We start from the raw sequence: 21148 nt of genomic DNA on the forward strand, positions 1-21148 counted from the left end.
TAGGGTGAACTAGTGTTGAGTGCTAGATTATTCCGTTGCCTAGGAGAAGACAGCTGCAGAGAGCAGCTTCCATGTGACAAATGCTGAATGGAAAAATACAAGCATGGTTGATACATGATCTCAGAGTTGGGTGAGGGGGTTCCAAAAATGTCCACATGCCAATGTTATTTCCTGCTTATTGAAAGCGAAGCCACCCGAGGTCACCAGTGACCCTGGCATTTAGGAAATACTCTGCTGTGCCCTATCAAAAAGGTCACAACTGAGGGTCAAAAATGTCATAGTATGAAAAGTCAGATTTTATACAGAGAAATATACTTTTAATGACAATCATTACAAATATAAAACTACATCATGTGCATCTGTGTGGCCAATAGCATTCACTTGACATTGTATGCCACAATCACAACACATAAATAATGACAATTATATTATTTGCACAAAACCACAGATATGATTATGGATGATTACTCAAATATAAATAAAGAAAATTTAAAACAATGAGTAGATCTGTCAATCTTGGAATTAATGATTGGATGAGCAAATGCTCTTTCAAAAGAAACTTACTGCACACCAAGTCTGGAGGCCACTTATTGTATGCATGGGTGAAAAATGATTCAATTACTTTACACACTCACATTATGGGCTCTTGCTAAAACATGTTAAACACGAGATTGCATTTTCCTGTTTCAAACAAATTTCAAAATGTATCACAGAGATTTAAAAATACATTTGACTAACTTTCCTTATGTCAATATTGATTGACTGTTTAATTTCAAGCTGTATTAATTTAATCACTTGTGCAACATTTATTTAAAGATGCAGAAATCGCCCCGCCATTTCCTGGTTGCAAAAATTCTAATAGTTCACACAAATTTTAGTTTGTGACAAAATAAGCAAGTATAGTCTAGAATACCATCTAAACCACTGTGAAATATATTTTCCATAACCAAAAATATTGTATTTTCAGCTGTTTAAGGCTGGTGCACAAAACCGAAAGCAAAAGACAAAAACAAAACTTAAGAACGGGAAGCATAGAAAGAACTGAACTCTACCGCTTCTTAGACTTGCTTTCAATGACAGGTCTATAACTCACATTTCTATGTGAAATTGGTCAGGTCACCCCAAAAGTTACATTTTGCAGCTTTAGACTTTTATAACATGTATTTTATCATGGTCTTATTTCCATGTTTTATGTAAAGTAAATCCAGTCCAAGTCAGTAACTACCGTTAAACTGTAATGTCAACTTCAGAAATTGGCACATATCAGGTAAAACACAGCATCCAAAAATATATATTACCATCGGTGTCAAGGCAAAATGATATAAAGGAACTGTAGGTCAATATTCAGTTCTATGACATGTCATCTGGGGTCTGTTCATTAGGTTGAAATCTGGAGTGTATCTGGTACTGCATACATAAACTTTCACTAACTTAAAAATGTTTTGCCCAATGCATGAATTGTTGTATAAAACAAACCTAAATAATAGAAAAATTCCCCAACAAATTCAATATAACAAACCTTTAAAATATATATTTTTTTACAAACACAAAAAGAAACACTCACGCAGGATGTTTTCCTTCACCATCTCCTTCTGTCCAGTAGCTTTACATCTTCCCCTTTCAGTACAAGGATTCTACAACATCCAGAAAGATCGATGCAAAAATCTGCCCAGTCCAATAACACACCTCTGCTTCTCTCATCAACTCATGTGACATTGTTCGTTCAGAAATCTAACACGGTATATTCTCCATGAAGAGGAAATAAACATACAAAACCAACCAGTCCAGGCTTGATGGGGAAACCTTGTCTTGCTCCATTTAGTGCAAAAGGTAGTTCTTATGTTGTGTACATTTTTGGCCCGTGTAAGTGTCCCTCAATGAACTAGCCGAGTTTCTGCAGTAATTTGTCCTCTTTGAGGCCAAACTGTACACTCACGGACATCTCTGCTATGAACTGTTCACAGGCCGTCTTGGTCACCTGTTTGCAGTAGCGTAGGTCAATGTGACAGATGCTCCCACAGCGCTTGAAGAAGGTAAGGGAATGGTCTGTCACCCTATTACAAACTGGAGGCGGAGACAAAAACAGAGCCAGGCATGAGGAAACGTGTACAGAGCCGGATTGAATATTATGTACGCTAAAATGCAACAAAGACTACAGTTAAACTCTTAATATAAAATCGAGATAACAGTTTAAGAATAAATACCTTTTGTATACCCTCTAATATTAACAGACATTATAAAAAGGGAAATAGCAGAGTAACTAAAAACATCCTCTGTGCTGTTGTCTTCGCCCCCATTGCTCATACTGACTGGCTGAGGGTTCCTACCTGACAGGTTGATCTCTGTGAGGGAGTCTCTGGTTGTGGTCCCTGCGGCCGTCAGCAGGTTGACCGACTGGTCGTTGACGTGGTTGCAGTAGCTCAGGTCCAGTTGTGAAAGTACCGGCATATGTCTGATAATCAGACGCAGAGAGGCGTCTGTGATGTCCAGTCCGGCCAGACGCAAGTCCACAACGTTCCTCAGCTTACAACGGTTGTCCAACTGGCCTGAGGGTGGAGAGGAGGAATAAAATATGAGTGATTTCCTGTCTCGCAGTCAAACATGGCAAGTAATGGCCTTCATTTTGGTCCTTTTAATAAACACATGTGAACTATCTAAAGATCCCCTCACATTTTCTTCCTAATGGGTTTTAAAAAGAGGAGCCACACAGTCCTGTCACACCCAGGATAACCACCAGGGGGTGGTTATAAGGTAGCCGGGTCAATTTCATATAACTCCCCCCTCCTGTTGCCGGTGGTTACCTGGTCTGTTGTCGGTCGGAGGCGAGAGCAGGTCCCTCATCTGGGCATCTTTGAGCCCCTCCACCCACTGCACATCAAGGGTGCGCAGCAGAGGGCAGCTAGAGGTGCAGAGGGCAGACACAGCCACCCATGAGCAACCTGAGAGCAGCAACACCCGCAGACCTGCAGGACAGAGTGGAGTAACGTCAGAAGAGTTTCAACGCCGAGACAGAGAGGGGTGGACAGTCTCTAATCTCGACCCAAACCATATTTCGCTCCCATAGATCAGTGTGACATGGCCATGGTACATACCCGGTAAACGGTTTATAAGCCAGCTTAGTTGCTTCTTGGAGATGTTGGTCCAGCTGAGGTCCAGTGAGAGGGGCTGTCTGCGGATGATGCCACTCAGCATAAGGGGAGTGATAGATTTACAGCGGTTCAGATCAATTATGGTCCACAGTCTTTTATCACAGCACCTGTCAGAGATAGAGACAATGGAGACACACACTCACTATTTGTAATGGACAGATGAAGGTTTTAGATACCTAGATTCAAATATACCAAGTGTTTATGTTTTTAAAAGGCCTGCGATGTGAAGTAACACAGTTTGAGTAGAATGGAGCTCTTACCATCGGTTCCATGTCTTGCAGACACGCATGCAGACACACAGCTCCTTGTGTGTGACGTGTCCGAAGATCTTCACCCAGACCTCTCGCTGCACCGCGTGGGTTTTCCCGTCCACCAGGGGCAGTCTATCCGGTGGGGGGCTGATGGGGGGCGGCCGGATGACGTGGCGCTCCATTTGGACACACTTGGGTGGGGAGCGTGGGGGCAGGGGCCGGGTGCCAGGGGAGCTCCTGTTGAAGCCCAGAGGGGTGATTTGGCTGGGGTAGAAGTGGCGCAGCTCCCAGGGAGTGCCGTTAATTTCCTTGGTCCAGAGGTGTGGCCGCTCCCCTCCTAGGTCACTGCCATTGCGGAAGCTCCTCTTTGGCTCTTCATTCTCACTCTCTGGCTCCACCTTCAGGGGCTGGCGGTTCTCATTGGCAAGGCAGTCCTCGGTCTTCTGGATCTCCTGGTTCAGTGCTTTGCTCAGCTCTTTGCTCAGCTCTTTGTTTGGTAATCGGCGTTTGCGGCACGCTTTGGGACGTGGGCCCTTCTCCTGGGGTTCACTGCCCCCCTCGCTACTGGGGCCAGCCCATGGAGAGCTGCAGTGAGACTGGTCACTGTCTAGAACAGAAGTTTTGAGAGGAGGCCTGGGCAGGCTTGTCTTTGTGTCCTCGTCATCCCCGTCCTCTGCCTCCTCCTCGGTATCTCTTAAACGCCCTCTCCTCTCCAGGCCTCGCCGGTACAGAGAGGCCTTCTCCTCTTCATCTACCTCCTCCTCCTCTTCAGTCTTGATCTGATTAATGAACAGATGTCCATCTGACTTTCCCTGTGGGAGATAGGAAGGTTTAGTTAGAGAGTATGTTCAACTATGTATACCAGAGCACATAGCATCCAGACATTTAACAAAAGGAGTTGCTTGGCATAGCATGAAAATTGCCACCCATAGTGAGAGTGTAATGTTATACACTGCTCAAAAAAATAAAGGAAACACTTAAACAACACAATGTAACTCCAAGTCAATCACACTTCTGTGAAATCAAACTGTCCACTTAGGAAGCAACACTGATTGACAATAAATTCCACATGCTGTTGTGCAAATGGAATAGACAAAAGGTGGAAATTATAGGCAATTAGCAAGACACCCCCAATAAAGGAGTGGTTCTGCAGGTGGTGACCACAGACCACTTCTCAGTTCCTATGCTTCCTGGCTGATGTTTTGGTCACTTTTGAATGCTGGCGGTGCTTTCACTCTAGTGGTAGCATGAGATGGAGTCTACAACCCACACAAGTGGCTCAGGTAGTGCAGCTCATCCAGGATGGCACATCAATGCGATCTGTGGCAAGAAGGTTTGCTGTGTCTGTCAGCGTAGTGTCCAGAGCATGGAGGCGCTACCAGGAGACAGGCCAGTACATCAGGAGACGTGGAGAAGTGTTCCCTTTATTTTTTTGAGCAGTGTACTAACAAACACAAACCACATGATGAAATCGGAGTATCTCTACCTTCTTCCTCACATCAAAGTCCTCTTCGTAGTCATCGTCGAAGAGCTTTCTCTTCTTCCTCAGTTTGTCCTCAGGTCTGGGCCGAGGCAGGGTGCTGGGGGACAGGACAGGGGGTTGTCTGTGAAGGGGCTCCCATTCCTCAGGTCTGTGTCTGGGAGTCTCATCCCTCTCAGGCTTCCTCTTGACTGTAGACGTAGAGGTGGACTCGCCCTCCTCCTTGACCGCCTTCTGCTCCCTCAGCAGAGAGCCAGGGAGGTTGGACGCGTACTTGAACCCTGGTCCCCTTTTTTGCTTGCAGACCAAAAGGAGGAAAAAACAGGAGAGAACTTTATACCTTTTGCTTATCACAACGTTGTCAACAAACTGAGCTACTGTTTCACAAGAGTTAAACTAGATAGACTGTGACTACCACTTCTAGAGAATTAGGTGTTGGTTTCCCCTGTAACAGAAAGGGAATTGGTAAGTAGCACAGTAAGTAAATGAACAGGAAGTAAAAACCACAAAGTAAATGCATTATGAAATACCTCAGACTTGAAAGAATTTAACTCTTTGGGGAATGTTTTCCAAAGTTCACAGCCCTGTTTATTAAGTTAATGCAAATCCAACACCAGACTACAAAATATGTTGTGGCAACTGAAATCAGTAATATACGCAGTAACATGTACATTTTATATTTCTGCATATACTTGAGGATAAATGATGAATTCATATAGGTACTCACTTTTCCTGTTTTCCCAGCTGAGTTGCATTTGGGACATTCCCAACAGTTGGGTAGTTCATCATTCACCACGCCAGATGCATCTTTAACCTGAAAACCATGAAGTAAAAGAGCTAGTTGACAAGAAGGGCAGACAGGGAGTCAAGACTAAAGTACAATGTTTTCACCACAGAGAGAAAGCGGGAACTGAAAGCATGACCGTGTCCACTTAATGTGAGGCGGTGAAAAACAAGTCATTTTTTCCTCAGACAATTAAAGTGAGAATCTCTGGACAACCGACAACCTCCAACATCTGATATAAAGACCTTCACACAAATTCCTATTATCAAAATGAAAAATGTATATTCTTCAGGAATACTTTACCTATCACTTAGAGTATTATGTGCATGGAATACCAAAGGCAGTCACAACTTCCCTTCATTAGAACAGGTTTGAGCAAGATCATGCTATGGTTTGGCAGAATGGTTCCTAAGAGTGCATGAGTCACTTTGCATTTTATTTGCATCCGGCTCGACCTGGCAATGTCAACAACACTGCAAAGTTGTATTCTTATGCCATGTGATTTCAGCTGGACACTTCTCCTTCCCAGAGACTATATTAGCCTTCTGTAAGTCAATCTGGAGGAAGGAAATTGATGAGCTGGTTCAGTCAGTGTCAAACAACAACAGGAAGTCCCCACCACACCAACGCCTCAAGCTGCCTTGTAAAACTGTCTGAAAGTCAAACACAGTGAATCACCTACCACTGGTACAGCAGCAAACATTCCAGGATATAGTATTGCCCTCATTTCAGTCACAAAGCATATAAAACATTCAGGTGAATCTCACTCACACAAATGATGAGTCATCAAACTCATCAAGTGGAGGCTTGGCCTCGTGTTCAGTCATGACTTGACATGCTCATCCTAGCTCACCTTTAAGCAGTTGGGGTGAACAATCTCACTGCAGATGGAGCACTCCATGAGCATGATGTTGAACTTGTCCTCCTCTTCCTCCAGGGAGTCCTCCTTACCTGCTTCTCCACACACAACACACACAGCCGTGTGGGGCAGGACAGGCTGCAAGGGACAAACACACATTCAGTGAAACTCATTGAGTCAGACACATTGGGTCTACTATGCCAGTGTGCAATAGAATTCAGAAAGGGTGTTCATAAGTTGCAACTGGTCATTCTATGTTTCCTGTTTTAGGAGAATCATTAACAGACATTGGCGACGACGCCAAGCCGTAGACAAATATCCACTGATTGGACTCAACAGAATCTAGAGACCATAGACACATGAATGAGTCATACTGTGCCAAATAAAAATGTTAGCACTCACTTCCTGTTGTCTCGCTCTGTATCATTGTACTTCTGGTTGGTTGTCTTACGCTGACCCTTGTTTTACACCCTGAACCTATCATTATGGTTTGTATGTCAAATGCACAGTCTTGCATGTGGCACAGCACTGCATCATTGAATAAGACAATATTGGCTAACTGAACTCTCTGCTAAATAGTATGGATAATGAAAAGCCTGTGTGGTTTCTTTGGCTTTACTCACTGCAATGCACTGCCTCATGATACAGGACTGCTTCATGCGCCCTGGTCCTCCAAACTTCTTCATGTCTTTACAGAAGTGACAGTCTCCACACTCGGTTCGGAGGCACGCCTCACACTTTCGGCAGCGTGTTCTCCTGCGTCTGGCGCCAGACGCACTGCGATTGGACGGCAGCTTGACCGCTGCTGACGTCCCCATCTTGGGCTTTGGCCGGTTGGCTGCATGCTGCTGCAGAGAGAAAAATGATACAATTCAAGTTGAGGTGGGCAATTTAATGGACACTGTTGCCTAAGACAGTAAACTACCTTCGACTTCATTACTGAACACAAAACATCTAGTACTGTATGGTCTAATTCTGACATTCATAAAGCTAGTGAGACAGTAGTGCAGAGGCCACCGGCTGTAAGCCACAAACGTTTCTAAATGACAATGCCAAATCTGTAAATCAGCGTTTGTCCCCCCCAACAAAAAAGATTCTCCCAATGCTCTTCACCCAAGCCTAGAGCCACCAGAACAATAAAACCATCCAAATGAGAGATTCCCTATGCAATTACTGAGATGAATTTTTGTGCTGCAGAGGCGAGTGTTTCCTTGGAAACACAGTCCCCCTGCTTTTCCTAACCATTTGAATAGAATAATGAGAGAAGGTGGAAACTAGCAGAGACATACTGTACTTTAACGGGAGGGGGTGGGGGGGAGTCGGATTATTTTGAAATCGATCATTTTCACGACTCCTCTTGCAGCAGTAAAGTACAAATCTGGAGGCCATGGGAGATATGCTGGGAAAAAAGTTAGAGATGAATGTGTTGTAGATTGGGTTATTCATTCCCCTGGTGGCTATTCTTACTGGCACTAAAAACACTTTGTTGTGGGATCGATGAGTGAAAGAGCAGGTAGATCCTAAGAAAGGACCATTCTCCTTCCCTGGCAGGCTATAGCATCGGGAGTGGTGGATATGGACCTATAGTGATCCCTGAAGGGAAACTAAACTGAATAAAAATACACCTCAAGTAGAATCTGCAGGTTGTCACAAAGAGCCCGCAGTCCCAGTCGAGCATGGTGTCCTGCCTACTATCTCCTGCAAAGGACATCAGTGACCAGCACAGCTCATCTATAAGGCCTATACAACGTTTAAACAACCTACCAATTGCATGGTGTCAAATACGACAGCTTTAAAATCAATAGACACCAAATCAGTTTTTATCTAGAGGTTTGGAGGAAATATATTCTGTTGAACATACAGAACATGACTCTTGATGACATAATCAATGCTTTTCAATTAGAGAACACAAATAATGAAATAGCACAAGCTCAGTAACAAGAACTTCAAGGCACAGGGAGGGGTGGGAGGACAGTTGACTGCAGAAATCCAAAACAACCACAATCTATTATCAAGCACTGCAAAATCAGAAGGCTATCACACTCCTGTTAGGCTTAAGCACACATGTCAACACTGCATGCATGTGTATTTATGGCCCAAGAATATCTGCCACTGTATTAGCCAGTAAGTCCATCAATGAAAATAAACATGAATCACAAGACAGCAACACACACAGGTTCACCGAAAACATCTTACCACCTAGCAATGCTCCTCAATTAAGGATGAATCCACAACAGTGAAAACCTTCCACCCCTGAACTAAACACGTCACAGCCCTTACATAATCATCCTCCTGGACTATCCTGGCTAATAAGGACAAAAACCTCCGTTTTATAAAAGCAGATGGAATTCTTGCTGAGGGCTTAAAGAGAGAGAGAAAAACAAACAAAAACACTACAACGGGGTCATTGAGAACAAAGTGTTCCTTCATGAATACCAAAATAACATTTCACCGGGGACGGGAGACATACCACAAGAACATTCTTTATCAGGAAGCTTTTCTTCAGGTTTGGAGAGAGAGTTGTTTTGATGACATTTCATCTTTGGCCATCCTCAAGCATATTTCCAGATCCAAACAGATTCTCAAACGTATACCGTTGTTGACGACACAACATCGAACAGGGATTGGGAAACACAGACTACAATGCTTTTCAGAATAAATAGGATTGACCAATAAGTGTATGTGAAGACATCAGAAAAACGCTGTGACTATCAGGATTGCACAACATTCAAGTGTGATTGCAACATTTTCCTGGCATTGTCTTGAACTGTTGAACTTCCTAGAACAGATCATTTGAGACCTTTGAGCAGAACTCTACAAAATGGTATCCAACACAACAGATCCTTAACATCAAACGGCACTAATAGACCCACAGGATCAACGTGTAGGCCCACTAGAATCCCATGTGTGCTGCATGACCTCTTTTCCCCCGGGACACCCTCATCTTCACCCTGACAGAGTCCTTGAGTAAAGTATCTGATACTCTCTTACTCCAAATATTCAAGCGATGTGTGCAACAGCGTCAGCATGACAAAATGCTTGACAAAGTCTTCTGTGTTTGATGTAAATAAACAACGTTCTTCACAATTCTGTTCGACCAAGGGGGCATTAGTTTGTGTTGGTTAAAACAAATAAAATGAGTACTTACCTAACAAGTGGGTGAGTATAGTCTATATAAGCCATGTTATGTAAAACATCTAAATTACAAGAGAAAGCAGCAAACAGTGTGGCTAAATGACGAGTGATCCTCTCTGGATGACACATCCATGAGTCAGGGGAACTGGTATTCACTGAGCCAAGTTATTCTCCTTCTCATTCGACCCTCTTCCAAGAAACACAAGTGTAATCTTTTATCTTTAATCTTTAATGACCTAATGCAATCCAACGTGATTTTGCTGTGTTTATGACACACACACACAATTGCCAAAGGTATGTGGACACCTGCTTGTCGAACATCTCATTCCAAAATCATGGGCGTTAATATGAAGTTGGGCCACCCTTTGCTGCTAGAACAGCCTCCACTCTTCTGGGAAGGCTTTCCACTAGATGTTGGAAGCACAAAATTGTTTAGAATGTCATTGTATGCTGTAGTGTTAAGATTTCCCTTCACTGGAACTAAGGGGTCTAGCAGGAACCATGAAAAAACAGCCCCAGACCATTATTCCTCCACCAAACTTTACAGTTGACATTATGCAGTCGGGCCGGTAGCGTTCTCCTGGCATCCGCTAAACCCAGATTCGGAGGGACTGGTGCACTTCACAATAGATGACATCATGAGGAAAGCAAAATGATGTGGATATATTGAAGCAACATCAAGACATCAGTCAGGAAGTTAAAGCTTAAGGACAACAAAGTCCTTATTGGAGTGGCCATCTCAAAGCCCTGACCTCAATCCTATAGAAAACGTGTTGGCAGAACTGAAAAAGCGTGTGCGAGCAAGGAGGCCTACAAACCTGACTCAGTTACACCAGCTCTGTCAGGAGGAATGGGCCAAAATTCACCCAACTTATTGTGGGAAGCTTGTGGAAGGCTAACCGAAACGTTTGACCCAAGTTAAACAATTTAAAGGCAATGCTACTAAATACTAATTGAGTGCATGTAAACTTCTGAACCACTGGGAATGTGATGAAAGAAATAAAAGCTGAAATAAATAATTCTCTCTACTATTATTCTGACATTTCACATTCTTAAAATAAAGTGGTGATCCTAACTGACCTGAGAGAGGGAATTTGTACTAGGATTAAATGTCAGGAATTGTGAAAAACTGAGTTTAAATGTATTTGGCTAAGGTGTATGTAAACTTCCGACTGTACACACACCAAATAAAAACGCAACATGCAACAATTTCAACGATTTTACTGAGTTACAGTTCATATAAAGAAAACAAATAATTGAAATAAATTCATTAGGGCCTAATTTATGCATTTCACATGACTGGGAATACAGATATGCATCAGTTGGTCACAGATGGGCCTCAGGACCTCATCACAGTATCTCTGTGCATTCAAATTGCCATTGATAAGATGCAATTGTGTTCATTGTCCGTAGCTTATGCCTGCACATACCATAACCCCACCATGGGGCACTGTTGACAACGTTGACATCAGCAAACTGCTCGCCCACACAACGCCATACGTGTGGTCTGCGGATGCAAGGACGGTCGCACACTCCCTCAAACAACGCACATTTTAGAGGGGCCTATAATTGTCCCCTGCATAAGGTGCACCTGTGTAATGATAATGTTGTTTAATTAGCTTCTTGAGATGCCACACCTGTTAGATGGATGGATTATCTTGGCAAAGGAGAAATGCTCACTAACAGGGATGTAAACAAATTTGTGCACAACATTTGAGACAAACAAGCTTTTTGTGCATCTGGAAAATTTCTGGGATCTTTTATGTCAGCTCATGAAAACATGGGACCAACACTTTACATGTTGCGTTTATATTTTTGTTCAGTGATCTATGCTCGCTTCAAGGCAAGCAACACGGAGACATGCAGGAGAGCATCGGCTGTTCCGGACGACTGTGTGATCACGCTCTCCGTAGCCGACGTGAGTAAGACCTTTAAACAGGTTAACATACACAAGGCTGCAGGGCTAGACGGATTACCAGGACTTGTGCTCCGGGCATGTGCTGACCAACTGGCACGTGTCTTCACTGAAATGTTCAACATGTCCCTGATTGAGTCTGTAATACCAACATGTTTCAAGCAGACCACCATAGTCCCTGTGCCCAAGAACACACAGGCAACCTGCCTAAATGACTACAGACCTGTAGCATTCACATCCGTAGCCATGAAATGCTTTGAAAAGCTGGTAATGGCTCACATCAACACCATCATCCCAGAAACCCTAGACCCACTCCAATTTGCATACCGCCCAAAGAGATCCACAGATGATACAATCTCTATTGCACTCCACTCCACACCCTTTCCAAACCAGGACAAAGGAACAACTACGTGAGAATGCTATTCATTGACTACAGCTCAGCGTTCAACACCATAGTACCCTCAAAGCTCATCACTAAGCTAAGGATCCTGGGACTAAACACCTCCCTCTGCAACTGGATCCTGGACTTCCTGACGGGCTGCCCCCAGGTGATGAGGGTAGGTAGCAACACATCTGCCACGATGATGGGCATTGTGTGCCAACCTCCCCCAAATCCGTCTTTTACGCTGCTGCTGCTACTCTCTGTTTATCATATATGCATAGTCACTTTAACTATACATTCATGTACATATGTATATACTACCTCAATTGGCCCGACCAACCAGTGCTCCCGCACATTGGCTAACCGGGCTATCTGCATTGTGTCCCGCCACCCACTACCCCCTATTTTACACTACTGCTACTCTCTGTTCATCATATATGCATAGTCACTTTAACCATATCTACATGTACAGTCATGGCCAAAAGTTTTGAGAACGACACAAATATTAATTTCCACAAAGTTTGCTGCTTCAGTGTCTTTAGTTATTTTTTTCAGATGTTACTATGGAATACTGAAGTATAATTAGAAGCATTTCATAAGTGTCAAAGGCTTTTATTGACAATTACATGAAGTTGATGCAAAGAGTCAATATTTGCAGTGTTGACCCTTCTTTTTCAAGACCTCTGCAAACCGCCCTGGCAATTAACATCTGGGCCACATCCTGACTGATGGCAGGCCATTCTTGCATAATCAATGCTTGGAGTATGTCAGAATTTGTGGGTTTTTGTTTGTCCATCCACCTCTTGAGGATTGACCACAAGTTCTCAATGGGATTAAGGTCTGGGGAGTTTCCTGGCCATGGACCCAAAATATCTATGTTTTGTTCCGCGAGCCACTTAGTTATCAATTTTGCCTTATGGCAAGGTGCTCCATCATGCTGAAAACGGCATTGTTCGTCACCAAACTGTTCCTGGATGGTTGGGAGAAGTTGCTCTCGGAGGATGTGTTGGTACCATTCTTTATTCATGGCTGTGTTCTTAGGCAAAATTGTGAGTGAGCCCACTCCCTTGGCTGAGAAGCAACCCCACACATGAATGGTCTCAGGATGCTTTACTGTTGGCATGACACAGGACTGAAGGTAGCGCTCACCTCGTCTTCTCCGGACAAGCTTTTTTTCGGATGCCCCAAACAATTGGAAACGGGATTCATCAGAGAAAAAGACTTTACCCAAGTCCTCAGCAGTCCAATCCCTGTACCTTTTGCAGAATATCAGTCTGTCCCTGATGCTTTTCCTGGAGGGAAGTGTCTTCTTTGCTGCCCTTCTTGACACCAGGCCATCCTCCAAAAGTCTTTGCCTCACTGTGCGTGCAGATGCACTCACACCTGCCTGCTGCCATTCTTGAGCAAGCTCTGTACTGGTGGTGCCCCGATCCCGCAGCTGAATTAACTTTAGGAGAGGGTCCTGGCGCTTCCTGGACTTTCTTGGGCGCCCTGAAGCCCTCTTCACAACAATGGGACCGCTCTCCTTGAAATTTTTGATGATCCGATAAATGGTTGATTTAGGTGCAATCTTACTGGCAGCAATATCCTTGCCTGTGAAGCCCCTTTTTGTGCAAAGCAATGATGACGGCACGTGTTTCCTTGCAGGTAACCATGGTTGACAGAGGAAGAACAATGATTCCAAGCACCACCCTCCTTTTGAAGCTTCCAGTCTGTTATTTGAACTCAATCAGCATGACAGAGTGATCTCCAGCCTTGTCCTCATCAACACTCACACCTGTGTTAACGAGAGAATCACTGACATGTCAACTGGTCCTTTTGTGGCAGGGCTGAAATGCAGTGGAAATGTTTTTGGGGGATTCAGTTCATTTGCATGGCAAAGAGGGACTTCGCAGTTAATTGCAATTCATCTGATCACTCTTCATAACATTCTGGAGTATATGCAAATTGCCATCATACAAACTGAGGCAGCAGACTTTGTGAAAATTAATATTTGTGTCATTCTCAAAACTTTTGGCCACGACTGTACATACTACCTCAATCAGCCGGACTAACCGCTGTCTGTATGTAGCCTCGCTACTTTTATAGCCTCGCTACTGTATATAGCCTCGCTACTGTTTTTCACTGTTGTTTTTATAACTTTACTTACCTATTGTTCACCTAATACCTTTTTTGCACTATTGGTTAGAGCCTATAAGTAAGCATTTCACTGTAAGATCTACACCTGTTGTATTCGGCGCACGTGACAAATAAACTTTGATTTGATTTGTAGAGTCCGAACGGTTTGGCGCACAAAGTATTATGGAAAGATGAGACACTCATGAACATGTCGGTTGTTTTGCAACAAATTCTTTCTGGTCTTTCATATATCTCTCTGATATAGGAGAGACACTTCAGAACAAACTTCCTTTTGAGACTATCTGTTCCATGTAGTGAATCTGTTCTTCAATGTGTTTATATAGGCTAATACAGTGCCTTCGACAAGTATTCAGACCCCTTGACTTTTTACACATTGTATTCTAAAATTGATTAAACTGTCCCCCCCATCATCAAAATCTACACACAATACCCCATAATGACAAAGCAAAAACAGGATTTTAGAAATGTTTGCAAATGTATTAAAAATAAAAAACTGAAATCTCACATTTACATAAGTATTCAGACCCTTTACTCAGTTGAAGCACCTTTGGCAGCAATTACAGCCTTGAGTCTTCTTGGGTATGACGCTACAAGCTTGGCACACCTGTATTTAGAGAGTTTCTCCTATTCTTCTCTGCAGATCCTCTCAAGGTCTGTCAGGTTGGATGGGGAGTGTCGCTGCAGAGCTATTTTCAGGTCACTCCTGAGATGTTCGATTATGTTCAAGTCCGGGCTGTGGCTGGGCCACTCAAGGACATTCAGAGACTTGTCCCGAAGACACTTCTGCGTTGTCTTGGCTGTGTGCTTAGGGTTGTTGTCCTGTTGGAAGGTTAACCTTTGCCCCAGTCTGAGGTCCTGAGCGCTCTGGAGCAGGTTTTCATCGAGGATCTCTCTGTACTTTGGTCCGTTCATCTTTCCCTCGATCCTGACTAGTCTCCCAGTCCCTGCAGCTGAAAAATATCCCCACAGCTTGATGCTGCCACCACCATGCTTCACCGTTGGGATGGTATTGGCCAGGTGATGAGCGGTGCCTGGTTTCCTCTAGACGTGACACTTGGCATTCAGGCCAAATAGTTAAATATTGGTTTCATCAGACCAGAGAATCTTGTTTCTCATGGTCTGAGAGTCCTTTAGGTGCCTTTTGGCAAACACCAAGCGGGCTGTCACGTGCCTTTTAATGATGAGTGGCTTCCGTCTGGCCACTCTACCATAATGTCCTGATTGGTGGAGTGCTGCAGAGATTGTTGTCCACCCTGACCAAGGCCCTTTTTTTTTATTTCACCTTTATTTAACCAGGTAGGCCAGTTGAGAACAAGTTCTCATTTACAATTGCGACCTGGCCAAGATAAAGCAAAGCAGTGCGACAAAAACAACACCGAGTTACACGTAAACAAAACGTACAGTCAATAACACAATAGAAAAGAAAAATTGAAAAAAAATCTTTGTACATTGTGTGCAAATGTAGAAGAGTAGGAAGGTAGGCAATAAATAGGCCATAGAGGCGAAATAATTACAATTTAGCATTAATACTGGAGTGATAGATGTGCAGATGATGATGTGCAAGTAGAGATACCCTCTTGCTCTTTTGCACCCCAGTAAGTAATAATATGGGGATGAGGTAGTTGGGTGTGCTATTTACAGATTGGCTGTGTACAGGTACAGTGATCGGTAAGCTGCTCTGACAGCTGATGCTTAAAGTTAGAACGGGAGATATAAGTCTCCAGCTTCAGTGATTTTTGCAATTCGTTCCAGTCGTTGGCAGCAGAGAACTGGAAGGAAAGGTGGCTATACCTGCTGGAGCGCGTGCTACGGGTGGGTGTTGCCCTTCTCCCCTGATTTCTCAGTTTTGCCGGGTGGCCAGCTCTAGTAAGAGTCTTGGTGGTTCCAAACTTCTTCCATTTAACAATGATGGTGGTCACGGTGTTCTTGGGGACCTTCAATGCTACAGACATTTTTTGGTACCCTTCCTCAGATCTGTGCCTCGACACAATCCTGTCTCTGAGCTCTACGGACAATTCCTTCGACCTCATGGCTTGGTTTTTGCTCTGACATGCACTAACAACTGAGGTACCAACTAGACAGGTGTGTGCCTTTCCAAATCAGGTGGACTCCAATCAAGTTGTAGAAAAATCTGAAGGATAATCAATGGAAACAGGATGCACATGAGCTCAATTTTGAGTCTCATAGCAAAGGGTCTGAATACTTATCTGCATAAGGCATTTCTGTTAATTTTTAATACATTTGCAAAAATGTCTGAAAACCTGTTCTTGCTTTATGGGGTATTGTGTGTAGATTGAGGGATTTTTGTTAAATCAATTTTTGTTAAATCAATTTTAGAATAAGTCTAATGTAACAAAATGTGGAAAAAGTCAGAGTCTGAATACTTTCCAAAATAATATTCATCAAATAATTCTATATATTTTTCATCATGGAGAATTAAAATTATAAATCAAATAGCTAAATTATCATTGGTATAACCTTCTTACAACAATTCCATAAAGCTTAGTTGACCCCCCCTCCCACTGGCTTAGACTGAAGGTTTAATTAGAGTTTCATTCCTCTCTGCCAATAATAGCTAGTTTTCAGGTTACAGATCCCTCTTGTTAGGCTCATCCAATTAGGCCCCTCACTCAGACCACTGCTAGACAGTCCTAGCAAAATTCTTGCTTGAGAAATTGCTCTTGGCTAAGAAGCTATTTTTGTTTCCTTTTGACCACTAATTCAAGAAACAAAATAACATAATTATTTTATTGCATTTGGACTTTAAGACATTTTTATAGTATTTTTTCTTTTTAACCAAAGTGGTCTCGCTGGTATGAAATATTACAGAATCTAGTCAAAAGTACGAAGATTAATGTGTTTGTCTACAGAGTCTTGACCTTTAATAGTTCCAGACAAGGAACAGAAACAAAACAACTGACCAGCACTTACTGTAACTTGGCTGACTAATGTGCTAGGAATGTTAGGTAGGTTTGTTTTGAGGCCCTCAAACACTCGGCCTAGATGGGGGCCTGATCTGAGTAAGGCCCTCTGACTCACAGTTTCACTGTGGATATCAGTGCTATGGTAGGAAGTCACATGGTTCACCATCTGCCTAGCTCCAGTGGACCCCAGGACGCCACAAAGGGGAGGAACGTCTATGACATCTTTACAACTGTGCCAAAAGAATAAGATTGAAATCATCTCCTTCATGAACAATGACTGTGTGAGTGGGTGTTTAAAGGGAAAATGTCAAAATTGTTCTACTTCATATTCATCATCATCTTCAGCACCACCCCAAAATCACCAATGTGAAAATGGTGCGTTTCTGTGTGTTTTAAAAAAGATGGAGGAAGAGAAATGTTTCCAATGATGTCGGTGGGCATCATGTGATTTTAACCAATTATAAGTAGGCATTGCCTACTAATTGGTTGATGTCATTGGAATTGGATGTCACTCTTATCTTTTTTACTACATCACATATGTTAATGTTGGCGTTGTGCTGGAGATGATGAATATGAAGTTACATGTTATTTACATTTCCCTTTAATGTATTGTGCTTCCTAGCTCATATCCCCCCAGGAAAACAGCATTTGTCTTTCAATTCAAGCTGAGAGAGCAAGGAGTTAGAAGCTGGGTTGTGTTTGAATCAGTAGTCAATGAAACAAATGCAAACATTTTTAGAAATGTCTATTCTCCCTGACTGTTAAGCTTTTATTTTCGTGATTTCTAATTCTCAAAGATTGTACATACAAATACAGTGCATTTGTAAAGTATTCAGACCTTCACTTTTCCCACAATTTGTTACGTTACAGCCTTATTCTAAAATACATGTTGTTTTCCTCAATCTACACACACTACCCCATAATAACAAAGTGAAAACAGGTTTAGACATTTTAGCAAATGTATAAAAATAATAAATGCAAATACCTTATTTACACAAGTATTCAGACCATTTGCTATGAGACTAGAAATTGAGCTCAGGTGTATCCTGTTGCCATTGATCATCCTTGACATGTTTCTACAACTTGATTGAGTCCACCGGTGGTAAATTCAATTGATTGGACATGATTTGGAAAGACCCACACCGGTCTATATAAAAGGTCCCACGGTTGTTAGTGCATGTCAGAGCAAAAGAAACAAGCCATGAGGTCGAAAGAATTGTCCGTAAAGCTCCGAGACAGGATTGTGTCGAGGCACAGATCTGGGGAAAGGTACAAAAATATTTCTGCAGCATTGAAGGTCCCCAAGTACACGGTGGCCTCCATCGTTCTTAAATGGATGAAGTTTGGAACCACCAAGACTCTTCCTAGAGCTGGCCACCCAGCCAAACTGAGCAATCAGGGGAGAAGGGCAGGCCTTGGTCTGGGAGGTGACCAAGAACCCGATGGTCACTCTGACAGAGCTCCAGAGTTCCTCTGTGGAGATGGGAGAACCTTCCAGAAGGATAACCATCTCTGCAGCACTCCACCAATCAGGCATTTATGGTAGAGTGGCCAGATGGAAGCCACTACAAAGTAAAAAGGCACATGACAGCCTGCTTGGAGTTTGCCAAAAGGCACCTAAAGAACTCTCAGACCATGAGAAACAAGATTCTCTGGTCTGATGAAACCAAGATTGAACTATTTGGCCTGAATGCTAAGCGTCACGTCTGGAGGAAACCAGGCACCCCTCATCACCTGGCCAATACCATCCCTACGGTGAAGCATGGTGGTGGCAGCATCATGCTGTGGGGATGATTTTCAGCAGCAGGGACTGTGAGACTAGTCAGGATCGAGGGAAAGATGAACGGACCAAAGTACAGAGATCCTTGATGAAAACCTGCTCCAGAGCGCTCAGGACCTCAGACTGGGGCAAAGGTTAACCTTCCAACAGGACAACAACCCTAAGCACACAGCCAAGTCAATACATGAGTGGCTTCGGGACAAGTCTCTGAATGTCCTTGAGTAGCCCAGCCAGAGCCCGGACTTGAACCCAATCTAACATCTCAGGAGAGACCTGAAATTAGCTGTGCAGCAACACCTCCCATCCAACCTGACAAGAGCTTGAGAGGATCTGTAGAGAAGAATGGGAGAAACTCCACAAATACAGGCGTGCCAAGCTTGTAGCGTCATACCGAAGAAGACTAGGCTGTAATCGCTCCAAAAGTGCTTCAACAAAGTACTAAGTAAAGGATATGATTACTTATGTAAACGTGATATTTCCATTTTTTTGATTTTATATATTTGCTAACATTTCTAAAAACCTGTTTTTGCTATGTAATTATAGGGTATTGTGTGTAGATTGTTGAGGAAAAAAACAATGTAATCCATTTTAGAATAAGGCTGTAACATAACAAAATGCTGAAAAGGTGAAGGGGTGTGAATACACTTTGAGAATGATATTTTCTACATACTTCGTGTGGTTTGAGTCGTTCAAGTTTACACTGAAAGCATTTTTCTGTCCCGAAAATGTATATTTTGTTTATGTGCGGTGCGCCTCTGCTAAATGAATACAGGGTAAACACTGACTCCTCATTGTTCCCTCTCCCAAACCCCCTTTTAAAAGGCACAGAACATGGTGAGGCCTGAGTTATTTGAGCAATGAGGGTCAAGAAAATCATCTTATGTGAGAACAATTTACAGGATATAAAGTATTTTCTTAGTGATCCAAATAGTTGAGACATGGAAGAAATATGTATGTGTGTAAAGCAAGCTAAACCTGAATGTGACATAATGGAGCTACAGCAGGCATGGTCTGAGGAAATGTAATCGATTTACTTTAGTTTAAGTAACAAACCAAGCCTGAGGTTAAGTGGAGTGAAAGGCCCCAAATGTAGTCATGCTGCCTCCTACACTACTCTCCCACACCCTCACTGTTCACACAAAAATACCAGTCACAATGGCCCATCATTTTCCATAATCACAGTCGCTTGACCAAGAACACAATCTGACAGATCAGTGTGTGACAAAAACATCTAGTAGTCAGATAGACCATGTATATATTCACTGTGTCCTCTTCAGGTTTTATTTAAAACACAAAAACTGAGCTCTTAGGATACTGGATCACATAAGAAAATCAAGTATGGAGATCAAAGAACTACTTTGGTGGGTAGCTCATTCCTTTCTTTCTTGGGTCTGTCTGACACAAGTCGTCTGGATACAATAGCCAGGGACAGGAGAAGGCCTATGTCTAAAACCTGTGAAATAGCTAAGCTAGCTCTTGCCCAGTGGATTAGTTACCGAAACAAAATATGTTTCCCTTTTCCCTCCATTCCCCTAATCAAATTACTACCCTATTCCTGCTCATGATGCCAAGTGAGCGGAGATCGAGAGAAAAAGAGGACGGTGAGGGGAGAGAAAATACGTTCTACTCACGATTACAGCTCTAAAGTAAAGCCCCTCTTGAAGAAAAACAACAGCATGCCGATTAGAAACCCAATGTGTTAATGTTCTGTTGTCTAACCTGTTCAGATTCTGATTCATAATCCTCTTCATCTGCACTCAGTGACAAGGCCATGGTTCCTCTCTTCTCATCGTCTGTCCAGCGTTGTAGAGAAAACTGACATGGCTGAAGCCTCCAGCCCGGCTGCTGTTCTGTTCTCTGTTCACCGCTCTCTCTCTGTCGCCCCCCTCTCCCTCTCTTCACACACAGGAACAGGCAGCTGCATAGGCATACACAAGGCGGCAGGAAGCCTCATGAATATGCGTTGGGAAGGTCAGGGGGAACAGGCCAAGCCAATGGAGAGACAGATGGCATTCGGTTATAAGGGTTGGTTAGAAAGGGCGACCAGAGTCAGAAATGGTGGTGGAACTGGAGGGGGTAGGCAGGGAATGGTCAGGAATAGCACAGACCGAGGGTCATTAGAGAAGACAGGGGCAAGGGTACGACATCCTGGTCGTTGGGAATGATGAGGGCGGTTGCATGTTCTAAGACAATATTTTTCATAATGATTGAGGATGTATTTTACTTGGTGACAGATACAGGAAGCCATCAGCTGCTCTGGGTTTGATTGCTCTTTCTTAATGTCTACGGATAGGCCATTTGCTCCTCTGACTATCTCGTGATTTCTTGGTGTTCCAGTAAGTACTAATGT

At 43.2% G+C, this 21148-nt stretch overlaps 1 protein-coding gene across 3 annotated transcripts; it reads right to left on the minus strand.

Annotated features, from left to right (window-relative positions):
* Positions 1–295: 295 nt before the first annotated feature.
* Positions 296–20695, minus strand: LOC120063180 (lysine-specific demethylase 2B-like). Of its 3 annotated transcripts, none has more exons than XM_039013383.1 (10): positions 20518–20695; positions 7147–7371; positions 6518–6661; positions 5608–5694; positions 4887–5177; positions 3410–4212; positions 3093–3256; positions 2802–2963; positions 2328–2546; positions 296–2064 (listed from the first exon to the last, which is right to left on the minus strand). In XM_039013383.1, the coding sequence occupies exons 1-10, from the start codon at positions 20569–20571 to the stop codon at positions 1883–1885; spliced, it is 2331 nt and encodes a 776-aa protein (XP_038869311.1). In that variant the 5' UTR covers positions 20572–20695; the 3' UTR covers positions 296–1882. The 3 variants fall into 3 exon arrangements, with proteins under 3 accessions (XP_038869311.1, XP_038869313.1, XP_038869310.1); XM_039013385.1 differs by having other exon boundaries at positions 4899–5186; XM_039013382.1 differs by having other exon boundaries at positions 4887–5186.
* Positions 20696–21148: the final 453 nt, after the last annotated feature.

This window comes from Salvelinus namaycush, chromosome 18, assembly GCF_016432855.1.
Source record: "Salvelinus namaycush isolate Seneca chromosome 18, SaNama_1.0, whole genome shotgun sequence".
NCBI classification, from domain to species: domain Eukaryota; kingdom Metazoa; phylum Chordata; class Actinopteri; order Salmoniformes; family Salmonidae; genus Salvelinus; species Salvelinus namaycush.

Coding starts and splice junctions, on each gene's coding strand:
- LOC120063180 (XM_039013382.1), bottom strand. CDS start 20,571: ATGGCCTTGTCACTGAGTGCAGATGAAGAGGATTATGAATCAGAATCT. Junction 4,213..4,886: donor ACTTTGATGTGAGGAAGAAG/GTAGAGATACTC, acceptor TATCTCCCACAG/GGAAAGTCAGATGGACATCT. Junction 3,257..3,409: donor TGCAAGACATGGAACCGATG/GTAAGAGCTCCA, acceptor TATCTCTGACAG/GTGCTGTGATAAAAGACTGT.